Below are 12179 nucleotides of genomic sequence, written 5' to 3' on the forward strand. Positions count from 1 at the left end.
TTTTTCACATTTTTCTACAGAGGTACTTTATAGATGTATTATTAGTTAATGTCATTTGCAAACTGCTCATTCATATCCTAGATGTACAAAATCATTTTACAAAAATGCTTTAAAAATGAGTAGACAATGTGTCTGCTGGGCTGTTCCTGGAAGGCATAACTGGGCAGGTGGGTCGGTGGCAACAGCCGGCACAGCCGCTGCTGCCTCTTCGTCTGCCATCCTGTCTTCCTGCACCTCTGTTCCAGCTCGCTGCATCCTGAGTCTTCGTCTGTCATCCTCTTTCCTGTGGCCTTCTTCTCACCTGGACTCACTGCTTCACAGATGACCACGCAGGATAAATCATTAACGGAACTACATCTTCGTACCTTTCTATGTCGGCTCTCTGGGGCCTCCAGCAGTCTTATTTCTGGTGGCCTTTTATGCCTTAATAAATCACTTCAGATTTAAATAAATTTCTTTCAACCAGAGTTCTCAAGCAGCCTTCATATCCTTTGAGTCAGCTTTATACATTTAGTCCTTTAAGTACCTGTATTACAATAGTTGCCCCTCATGATCGAAACAGTTGAGACAGCTGTCTTGTTAACAACTGTTTAACATTCTGTGTCCCCAGGATTTCTGCTAAGAAAATACAAAAAGGAAAAATTCAGCCCAATAATTGGCTGCAATAAATTCTTAATGTGTACTGCTACTTAAGGTGAAGTCTCTAGGCCAAAATTATTGCAATCAAATAATCAGTTCTTCCAAACATCACCAAAAGATCCAGGGTCATGCACCAGACCAGAAATCCACTGTGATATTGATATACAAAGGATTGTGCTTCACAGAAAGTAACTTATAAGTACAACTAGTCAACCCATCTGTCTTCCAGACTCGTGCCACCTGGTGTAAGAGCTTCATCCTAAAGATAAAAAGAACAAATGTGAATGACAAGGCAAGAATTCAACGTATGTCTTCCACTGCTGTTTGCCTTTCCCCAAAAGATGGTCAAAGTATTTTTGTAAATTATTTTACCTATTAGGTTTTCTACTGTCAAAAAGTTTGCTTTCCCCATCAAAAGTAACAGACACCAATGATAACCACATATTCACTTCTCAGGCTCCACAGAAGGCTCTGGGGAGCAGGGCAGGCATCTGGCAACCTGGTTAAGCTGCTGGTTGGAACGCCTGCCTCCCATATCAGCATGCCTTGGTTCAGCCCCAGTTCTGCTCCCAATTCCAGCTTCCTGCTACTGGGTATCCTGTGAGGCAGCAGACACTGGCTGAGGCAGTGAGGTCTCTGCTACCCACATGGGATACCCTGAATTCCCAGCTCCAGGCATTCGGGGAATAATCAGTAGATAGGAGATCTCTGCTCATCTCTATCTCTCTGTATAATTCAAAAAAAGTTGTCTAGCATTGCGTAAAAAGAATTCAGAAGCCAGTGTGGAGAAGATCCCAATGACCAAAGATGAGGCAATTCGGGTGTCAAAAATAATATTAATGGGGCCGGCACTGTGGTGTAGCGGGTGGAGCCACTGCCTGTGGTTTGGACATCCCATATGGGCACTGGTTTGAGACCTGGCTGCTCCAGCTTTCTGCTGTGGCCTGGGAAAGCAGTGGAAGATGGCCCAAGTTCTTGGGCCCCAGCACCCATGTGGGAGACCTGGAGGAAGCTCCTGGTTTCTGGCTTTGGATCAGCATGGCTCTGGCCATTGCAGCCATTTGGGAAAGGAACCAGCGGATGGAAGACCTCTCTCTCTCTCTCTCTGCCCCTGCAGCTCTGCCTTTCAAATAAATAAATAAATCTCTATACAATAATAATATTAACTACTTCTGAAGGATGGTAGGAAACAGCAACTTATTTCTCTGAAGTAAATCAACGCTTGATTCTGTCCTTTTATCCTGCTTTTCCTCTATAAACTATACTTCAAGGTACTCAAACAGACGACAAGGGCCAGTCCATCTCAATAAAAATGTTTATTAAATGAAGGAATGATAGAATTAGAAGATTACAATTTTGCAAACCTAATTAAATAATAAATTTAGACAAGAAGCCTTGATAGCTGATAAAAACCATAGGTAAAATATTCAGAATTTCACAATGGGGCTGGTACTGTGGCACAGTGGTTTAAGCTGCTGCCTGCAGTACCAGCATCCCATATGAGCCCTGGTTCGAGTACCAGCTGTTCCACTTCCAATCCAGCTCTCTGCTAACACATCTGGGAAAGCAGCGGACGATGGGCCAAGTGCTTGGGCCCCTCCACCAGGGGTGGGGAGACCCAGAAGCAGCTCCTAGTTCCTGGCTCCTGGCTTTAGCCTGGCCCAAGCCCCAGCTGTTGCAGTCATTTGGGGAGTGAACCAGCAGATAGAAGATTTCTCTGTCTCTCCCCCCACCCACCATTGCTCTAACTCTGCCTTTCAAATAAACAAATCTTTTTTTAAAAAAATAACAATAATTTCACAATGAGTGGATATGACAATGCCTGAGCCCACAGATCAGCCTAGACATCACAAAAAAGATGCAACCAGACATTATGTCCTCCTACCAATATAAGAGAAGAAAAACTATACAATAATATACTAGCCCAAGCTATACAATACCACTAACAAAGTACTCTTGCCCAAAAACAGTATCTGGAATCTGTTCAAGCCTCCAGAAATTTAGAGAAATCTAATCCCCAGTTTACGAAAGAATACAGAGATCAAAGGAACATATTAAGTTATACCATCATGGGCAAATGTTTGGTGCAGCAGTGGGGACACTGTCTGGGGGAACTGGCAGCATCCTATATGGGCCCAGATTGAGTCCTGGCTGCTCTACTTCCTATCCAGCTCCCTGCTAATGGCCTGGGAAAAGCAGCAGAAGATGGCCCAAGCTCTTAGGCCCCTGCCACTCATGTGGGAAGACCCAGATGAAGCTCCTGGCTTTGGCCTGGCCCAGCCCTGGCCATTAAGGCTACTTGGGAAGTAAACCAGTGGATGGAAGATTTCTCTCCCTGTGTCTCTGTCTCTCTGTAACTCTGACTTTCAAATAAATAATAAATAAATCTTAAAAAAAAAAAAAAAAAAAAAAAAGGCGGCAGCAGCGGCGGCAGCAGCACTGTTCGGGATGCCTGTATCAAATTGCAGCCCAGCTCAGATCCTGATTCCAGCTTTCTGCTAATACAACACCCTGGGAAACAGCAGTGACGGTTCAAGTACTTGGGTCCCTGGCACCCATGTGGAAACCTGGATTTAGTTCCTGGATCTCCCAGTATTTGGAGAGTGAACCAATGGATGATGGGTCTCTCTTTGTCAGCCTCCTCACAATGTGGGTGTGTCTGTGTCTACCTGCCTCTTAAGTAAAAAAAAAATTATAACACTAGTATGTGGGACTAGCACTGTGGCATAGTGGGTAAAGCATCCACCTGTGGTATTGGCATCTCATATGGGTGCTAGTTCGAGTCTCGGATGCTCCACTTCTGTTCCAGCTCCCTGCTAATGTGCCTGGGAAAACAGTGGAGAACAGGCCAAGCACTTGGGCCCCTGCACCCACACAGGAAACCAGAAGAAGCTCCTGGCTCCTGGCTTCAGCCTAGCCCTGCCTCATTGAAGCCACTTAGGGAGAGAACCAGCAGATGGGACAATCTCTTTCTCTCTCTCTCTCTCTGTGTGTGTGTGTGTGTGTATGTGTGTGTGTGTGTCTCTCTCTAACTCTGCCTTTCAAATAAATAAATCCTTAAAAAAAATACTGGTATGCAACTGGCAACATCCATAATGTAAGAAATTCTACTGGACAAATGACTTGATGTGTTCACCAAATGACTTGTGAGGAAAACAAAGAAAAGAAGGGGCAAGAGAACCTGAGAATGAAAGGGATCACCCAAATGCAAGGCAGACTTTGCCTAAATACTGAACCAACCAACTGCTTTAAACACAAGCCCAACACTCATGAAATAATCAGGAGTGGCATTCCATGACATATGTGCTTGGTTTATAAATAATCCTAGGCAGAGAAGAAAAAAGTGAGAGAAAGGAGGGAGACCATGATAACCGCTGAAGTCAGGGCTCCATGCCCCATTCTCTCTCCTTTGGTGTCTGCTTGAAAATGTCCTTAATAAAAAGCATTCAACAAAATGGACTGACTGATGTGACGGAACTCAGCAGCCCTTCCAGGCAGGAGGGGGGCTGGCCAGGCGCGTGCATCTAGGACTTACCGTTCTATATTCACCTCGTTGCCTCTGTCTCTAGTGTGGAAGATCATTGTGTATTTACCCACTTCAGGCTTTGGCCGCAAGATTTTCATTCTATGGAGCTCAACCCTAGCAAAACAGCAGCGATTTATTTCCCACTCACCTACCACAAGGCTTTACAAAGGATCAACAGCAAAAGTTTACACACCCACACACACAGAGCCTGATCATCTGGATATTAGCGAAAAAAGAAAAATTTCTAAAATTTCAAATTTTTTTATAATGAGAAACTTCACCTAGTAAGCACATAAAAGAATCACATTTAACATTTATTACCGGGGCACAAAGGAAATAGGTCAATGTATAGTTAGTTAGTCATTTTCAAATAACACTGATAAAGTGCTTATTTTAATACATCCTAAAGAATAGGAGTATCAATTCTCTCAGGATCCCTAACATATGGCTTCTTTTACTGAAGGAATGACGCCTGAAGGTCACAGCATTAAAGCCATAAACCTAGGTTCAAATTTAAACTGTTATTTACAACCTTGACAAGTGAGTTCACTAGGCTGGTCTCAGTTTCTGCATATATATGTAAAATGGCAATGGTGACACGGAATTGTTCCAAAGACTCAGAGGAGTAACTTGCATGGAACAGGCACAGTAGACCAGAATGTATTATGTGAAGGGGGCAAAGAGAGATGGTGTCTGCTGTACAGTTGAGTAAATAAAAATTCAGTAAATAAATCTCTACCAACTTTTATGCTCAAATAATTTTAGCTTAGCCATGGCATTAACTGGGAACCATTCTGAAGGCCAAGACGCTCTCTTTTAATTGAAAGTAAAATCTGGGGCTCCCCTTTACCTTGAAACTAAGGGGCAGCAAGAAAAACAATAGTGAGGGTATCTAATCGTGGTGGGCAATGAAATGGATTTGGAGAAGAAGATGGGCATTGTCTACCTTCAATCCTTGCCTTGCCTCTCTTGCCCTGGAATCCAGCAGGCACTCTCCCTGTCCAGTTCATAAACTATGGCTGCCAAGGACTGGACCATGAAGAGTGGCTGTCCACCACTACACTACAGCGCTAAAATCCATGCATCATTTTTTCATAATACTCATTTTCCATGAATTTTTTGAAGGTCCCTTGGCTGCATGGATTTCAGAAATTTTTGGTACCAAAACAAACTTCTCTTTTAATTCCACTTTTCCAGAACTTTTGTGAAGCATCCTTCTATTCTCTTTGAGCCCTCGGGAGCAGAGAATGGAAGAAGGGAACCTGGAAGTAATGCCAACAGCCCAGTATCAGCCTGGGACTGGGGCAGCCTCTGCTCCTGCAGGGCGTGGCACAGGCTGGCCAATGCAAAAGGAGGAGAAAACAGCTCCTCAGAGACTGCAGGCACCACCTATCCCCAAGCACAAACAATGTCAGTATCCCCTGGGGCCTGGGAGAATCCACAGGTTCCTACTAGGCACTTCTCCCAAGGGCAGTTTTGCAATCAGTGATACGACCTCCCTTGTCTCAGTAATCTCCAGTGACAAATCCTCAAAGGCCACTGCCACCACTTCTGGGCCCGACACCCACGCCACTGGCAAAGAGCAACTTAGGCCACCTTGCCCACCCTCCACCCCGTCCAATGCATCCCCGTGAGCTGCTGGATTGGAATCTACAGAAATTATACATAAGCTACTGATAGCAGAGCCCCGTGAAGGGGACCTATCTCTGTTGTTCACCTGAGTCTGAGGTCATCGTCTTCGCCTCCCCATCCCCAGTAGTTGTTAGAGAATCCATTCACCTTGAAAAACTGCTCTCTGCTTAGGGCAGTAACACCCCCAAAATATCCACTGTAACGTAACCTGGAGCAAAAGAGAGGGCAGAAAAGATAAGATCGTTAGTACCAGGCCTTTCTGTTCTCCACACACTGCACAGGCCTCCATTTCCAAGGCTAGCATTCTGGGAACACCCATCCACTCCTGCTCCACATGCCCTCCCAATGCTCCTGGCCTACCCCGTCTTGCCTTCCTTCTGCTATTTAGACAAATGCTCACATCTGCACCCACAAGCAAGGTATCACCCTCCTGTTACCATTAATGGCTGAGTGTAGCAATATGAAGAAGCACCTATAAATATACAAGCAACATCAGACCTGGATGACAGACTTATCTTGTGGGCCGATCCCATAAATGGGCCGATCCCATAAATGATAATGGCTACCAAGGGCAATGGGTTAAGAAGGATTCTGAGGCTGTAGCCAGGTTCAGCAAAAATGAGGTCATAATAAATATGTTTTGTACTTTCACTTTTTCCTTTACAGGGTAAGAGCCGAGATCAACAGACAGTTCCTGTACACACTCTGTATGCAAATCTCCTCTCCATGCATGGAAATCTTCATCTCAGAGTCTGTTTCCTGAAGAACCCAACACACCCCAACACCCCTGATTTATGACTTGGTTAGGTAGGGAGATGAAAGTGCCTTTCAAGAATGTAGGGTGTAGGCCGGCGCCGCGGCTCACTAGGCTAATCCTCCGCCTAGCAGCGCCGGCACACCGGGTTCTAGTCCCGGTTGGGGCGCCGGATTCTGTCCCGGTTGCCCCTCTTCCAGGCCAGCTCTCTGCTGTGGCCAGGGAGTGCAGTGGAGGATGGCCCAGGTGCTTGGGCTCTGCACCCCATGGGAGACCAGGAAAAGCACCTGGCTCCTGGCTCCTGCCATCGGATCAGCGCGGTGCGCCGGCCGCGGCGGCCATTGGAGGGTGAACCAACGGCAAAAGGAAGACCTTTCTCTCTGTCTCTCTCTCTCTCACTGTCCACTCTGCCTGTAAAAAAAAAAAAAAAAAAAAGAATGTAGGGTGTACTGACAATAATTTAGTTTTAAGAGCATGATAATGAATTACATTTTAGATAAGCTGAATTTGAAATAGTAGGCAAAGAGACACAGGCTCCAAGCCCACAAGAGCTACAGATATACTTTGGAAATAAGCTGTCAAGCAGTGGTACATGAAGGCACAGGAGCAGAAGAAATCACCCAAAGGTAGTGCGAGAGAAGAGAACTGGGAGAGAAGAGACGCACTCACAGCGGGGAGCAGTGGGGTTAGGCTCTGTGGAACTGAGGAGAAAACCAACAAGTGAAAGGAAAAAAGGGAAAAACCAGGGGAGAAATCTGGAAACATCAGTCAGGGAGCCCTGTCCCATCACCCAGAACTCGTATGTGTGTATCAGCTGACATGAGCCAACCCGAGAAACAACTGTAGTCCCGAATACAACACTGGAACAATTCAGAAATGCAAACGAAGGTAGTTTAGTCACTTGGATGTGGCTAAATGCAGACATGAAAATCTGGAGGATGTCCAACTGCTTCAGTTTGAAGTGTTCCCGGAAGGATCAATTAAATATGTGTGCTTTTCCAGACAGGAAGACAAACCAAAGGGCAAGACCAATGAAAATGTAGATACTTGCCTTCTAAGAAATGGAACCCTATATAGCCCATAACAGACTTGATTTACCTATGTAACTCCAAGCTGAAATTCTGGGAAATGATATATTTTGCAACCTAGAGCAATACAAGGAAATAAAGTGCTCAGAAGGTGGCTTTTCCTGACCAAGACATCTACCAGCGGCCCTCTGTTTGGGGAGGGGGTGTCAGTTCCCTGAGGATCCTCACTAGGTCCCTGGGAGGAGAACCACTGCTGAGCACCAACAAGCAGTCCCCATGAAGGAATCAGCACCATGGCTTGGTGGTGACCTGGCCCCACCCCCACCCACCATGTTCGAGACAGTGGCTCCACATCACCAGGCCCTTACATGCCCTGCCCGCAAAGGCCTCATCATCCAGCAAGCAAAGCGGGTGTCATCAGGGTTCGGATGGACACGATGCCGCTACATCAGGATGCAGCAGGCCTCAAGGGGCTCCGCCAGGCAGTAAACGGGATCTCCTGGCTGCCAGATTCCATGAGGAAAAGCAGAGGGAAAAAAAGGCAGGCTGTGTGAGGGCCACCTGGAGACCAGGTTAGCTGGAGCCAAGTGCAGGCTTCCCAGTGCCTGCTGGATGACAACTGTCTCTGTGTTCATTGATCTTTGCTTTGGGTTTTTCTTGTTATCTGGAAAACCATAACATGCAAATGGCCCTGGAACTGCTTTGTGATTTTAAAGGACCATAAGGCCCAAGGGTGGGGAATGTGTAGTCATAAAATAGCAAAAGACCATTTGTGCAAAGTAGGCAGGTGCCGAGTCATTCCTGGTAGTTAAATCTGTCACACCTTGATCCAGAGGCTTCTCACCAACCAATAGATTTATCTATGGCTTCAACAGAGTCTGAGATACCTGGCACAAGTAACTCTCACTTCTTTCCTCCATCTGTGTGTCCAGTGGAAACATTTCCGACACAAACTCCAACTTTCACAGGGCTGTTCTGAGAGGGAAGTTGCATGTATTGTGTGAGGGGAAAGATGTAGTGACACACAGTCATCAGCAGGGCCACACACTCAGCCACTTGCAAAGGAACCTGTGGACCCCCACAGGGAGTTTGCCCAGAGCAGCAAAGGTAAGAAGCCCAGGAGAAAGCTGATGGCCACACTCACATTATTTATGCAGATCTTTTCCTGGCCACAAAAGGTGATACACCCACTAGAACAGAACAACACCAATGACAAACCAGGACTGGAGCAAATTAAACCACAATAGAAAATAATCTCCAAATAACATTCTTTTCAGTTTCTAAAAGATTTGGCTCAGTTTCTTGAATCTAGATCAAAAGGGAGATACATATAATTACCTTCAATTACGTTAAGAAAACCTGTCAGTTATTCAAGGGAGACAAGGTTTTCTGAAAATCTAGTTATAAAAGAAATGTGTGGCCAGCTACGATAAGTTAAATAGCAAGATTCACACATGGCCAGTTCTTAGAGTGAGTGGAGAGCATCTGATAAAGGCATGGCTGTGAATGCAAAAGTCAACATCAGTTCCTGGCAGGAATGCCTATGGCCCAATTTAACACAAAGATAAAATCAAGAATCCCTAAAAAAACAATTCTCTGTGATTATTCAGAAACAGACTAGGTAATTAGAAGTTTAAGGTTAGCATCTATGGCAAGTCTAAGAGACAGAAGTACAAGCCTTCTGTATAGTCTGTGATCTCTTATTTATTTTACACAATAACTGGGGATATGCTTCTGAAAAAGCCAAGGATCAATTTCCCTGATGAACATAAACACAAAAATCCTCATAAAATACTAGCCAATCAAATCCAACAACAGAAAGATCATCCACCAAGACCAAGTAGGATTTATCCCTGATATGCAGGGATGGTTCAACCTTTGCAAATCAATCAATGTGATGCATCACATTAACAAACTGAAGAACAAAACTGTGTCATTATCTCAACAGATGCAGAGAAAGCATCTTTCATGATGAAAACTTTAAGCAAATTGGGTATAGAAGGAACATTCCTCAACACAAAGAAATTTATGACAAACCCACAGTCAGTGTCCTATTGAATAGGGAGTATTTGGAAGCAATCCTACTGAGATCCAGAACCAGAAAAGGATGCCCACTCTCAACACTGCTATTCAATATGGTCCTGGAAGTTTTAGCCAAGCCATTAGGCAAGAAAAAGAAATCAATGGGATACATATTGGAAAAGAGGAAGTCAAACTATCCCTATTTGCAGATGACATGATTCTATATACAAGGGACTCAGAAGACTCCACTAAGAGACTATTGGAACTCACTCAAGAGTTTGGAAATATAGCAAGATATAAAATCAACATAGAAAAATCAATAGCCTTTGTATATGCAGATAATGCTATGGCTGAGAAAGAGCTTCTAAAATCAATCCCATTCACAATAGTTACAAAAAAATCAATACCTTGGAATAAATTTAACCAAGGATGTCAAAGATCTCTACGATGAGAATTACAAAACATTAAAGAAAGAAAGAGAAGAAGACACAAAAAAATGGAAAAACCTTCCATGTTCATGGATTGTAAGAATCAACATCATCAAAATGTCCATACTATAGAAAGCAATTTACAGATTCAATGTGATAGCAATCAAAAGACCAAGGGCATTCTTCTCAGATATAGAAAGAAATGATGCTGAAATTCATATGGAAACACAGGAGAACCCAAATAGCTAAGGCAATCTTATACAACAAAATCAAAGCCAGAAGCATCACAACACCAGATTTCAAGACATACTACAGGGCATTGATAATCAAAACAGCCTGTGGTACTGGTACAAAATCAGGTGGATACACCAATGGAACAGAATAGAAACACCAGAAATCAACCCACACATCCACAACCTACTAATCTTTGACAAAGGAGCTAAAAAAATCAATCAAGGACAGACTCTTCAACAAATGGTGCTGGGAAAACTGGATCTCCATATGCAGAAGTACAAAACAAGACCCCTACCTTATACCTTACACAAAAATCCACTCAAAATGGATTAAAGACCTAAATCTATAACCTGATACCATCAAATTATTATAGAACATTGGCACAGGCAAGGAGTTCTTGGAATAGGCCTCAGAGGCACAGGCAATCAAAGCCAAAATTGACAAATGGGGTTATATCAAATTGAGAAGCTTATGCACAGCAAAAGAAATACTCAGCAAAGTGAAGAGGCAACTGACAGAATGGGAAAAAATATTTGCAAACTATATAACCGATAAAAGATTAATAACCAGAATATATAAGGAAATCAAGAATCTCAACAACAAAACAAACAACTCAGTTAAGAAATGGGCAAAGGACTTAAACAGGCATTTTTCAAAAGAGGAAATCCAAATGGCCAACAGACACATGAAAAAATGCTCTGGATCACTAGCCATCAGGAAAATGCAAAACAAATCCACAATGAGATTTCACCTAACCCCCCATTAGAATGGCTTTCATATAGAAATCAATAAACAACAAAAGCAAGGGAAGATGTTGGGAAAAAGGTACCTAATCCATTGTTGGTGGGAATGTAAACTGGTAAAGTCGCTATGGAATACAGCATGGAGATACCTCAGAAATCTGAATATAGACCTATCATATGACTCAGCCCTCTTGTTCCTGGGAATTTATCCAAAGGAAATGAAATCAATATATGAAAGAGTTATCTTTCATATATGTTTATATATACTCCTATGTTTATTGCAGCTCAGTTCACAATAGCGAAAATATGGAATCAACGCAAATGGCCACGAACTGAAGACTGGATAAAGAAATTATAGAATAGGTACTCCATGGAATACTACAGAGCGGTAAAAAAAAAAAAAAAAAAAATACAACCACAAAATCCCGTAGTTTACAACAAAATGGATGAAGCTGGAAAATATCATACTTAGTGAAATAAGCCAGTCCCCAAAAAATAAATATCATATGTTCTCCCTGATCTGTGATAAATAATATAGCAACTAAAAGGTAATCTATAGAAGTGAAGTTGACACTTTGAGATGCAATGACTTTGAACAGCCTTTGTCTTGACTGTTGAGGAACAGTTTGTTTTTTTTTTTTTTATACTAATTGTGTTGAATGCTTTACTTAGTATAGAGTTAACTATATGTGCATAAAGTTAATTGAAAATAGATCTTAGTAAAAAATAAGAATGGGACTAGGAGAAGGAGGAGGAAGAGGGGTGGGAATATGGGTGGGAGGGCAGGCACAGTGGGAAGAATCACTGTGTTCCTAAAGTTGTACTTATGAAATGTATGAAGTTTGTATTCCTTAAATAAAAGATCTCTGGAGGGAAAAAAGAGCCAAAGTTCAGTTATGATATGCTGCTTTCTTCAATGCAGAATTAAGTCAAGGGACCAGAGATGTAGTGCAACAGGTTAAGCTGCCACCTGAAATGCCAGCATCCCATATCAGAGCACATTTCAAGTCCTGGTTGCTCTGCTTCCAATCCAGGTCCCTGCTAATTTGCCTGGGAAAGCAGTGGAAGGTGACCAAGTGTTTGAGTCCTTGTCACCCACATGAGAGAGTGGATGCAGTTCTAGGTTCCTGGCTTCCACCTGGCCCAATCCTGGGCATTTTAACCATTGGAGGA

The 12179-nt window shown here is 43.3% G+C and overlaps 1 protein-coding gene across 4 annotated transcripts in view; it reads right to left on the reverse strand.

Moving 5' to 3' along the window:
* The window catches only part of B4GALT4 (beta-1,4-galactosyltransferase 4), an 87046-nt gene continuing 74867 nt past the window's right edge, over positions 1-12179 (reverse strand). For all 4 annotated transcript variants that reach the window (XM_051819009.2, XM_051819008.2, XM_070072176.1 and 1 more), the window contains 3 exons: positions 5883-6005; positions 4175-4279; positions 1-898 (listed from right to left, as the gene is read on the reverse strand). In XM_051819009.2, the coding sequence (XP_051674969.1) occupies positions 766-898; positions 4175-4279; positions 5883-6005 (361 nt within the window). In that variant the 3' untranslated portion in view covers positions 1-765. The remainder of the gene's footprint in view (positions 899-4174; positions 4280-5882; positions 6006-12179) is intronic.

Source organism: Oryctolagus cuniculus, chromosome 4, assembly GCF_964237555.1.
Source record: "Oryctolagus cuniculus chromosome 4, mOryCun1.1, whole genome shotgun sequence".
In the NCBI taxonomy this organism is placed as follows: Eukaryota; Metazoa; Chordata; class Mammalia; order Lagomorpha; family Leporidae; genus Oryctolagus; species Oryctolagus cuniculus.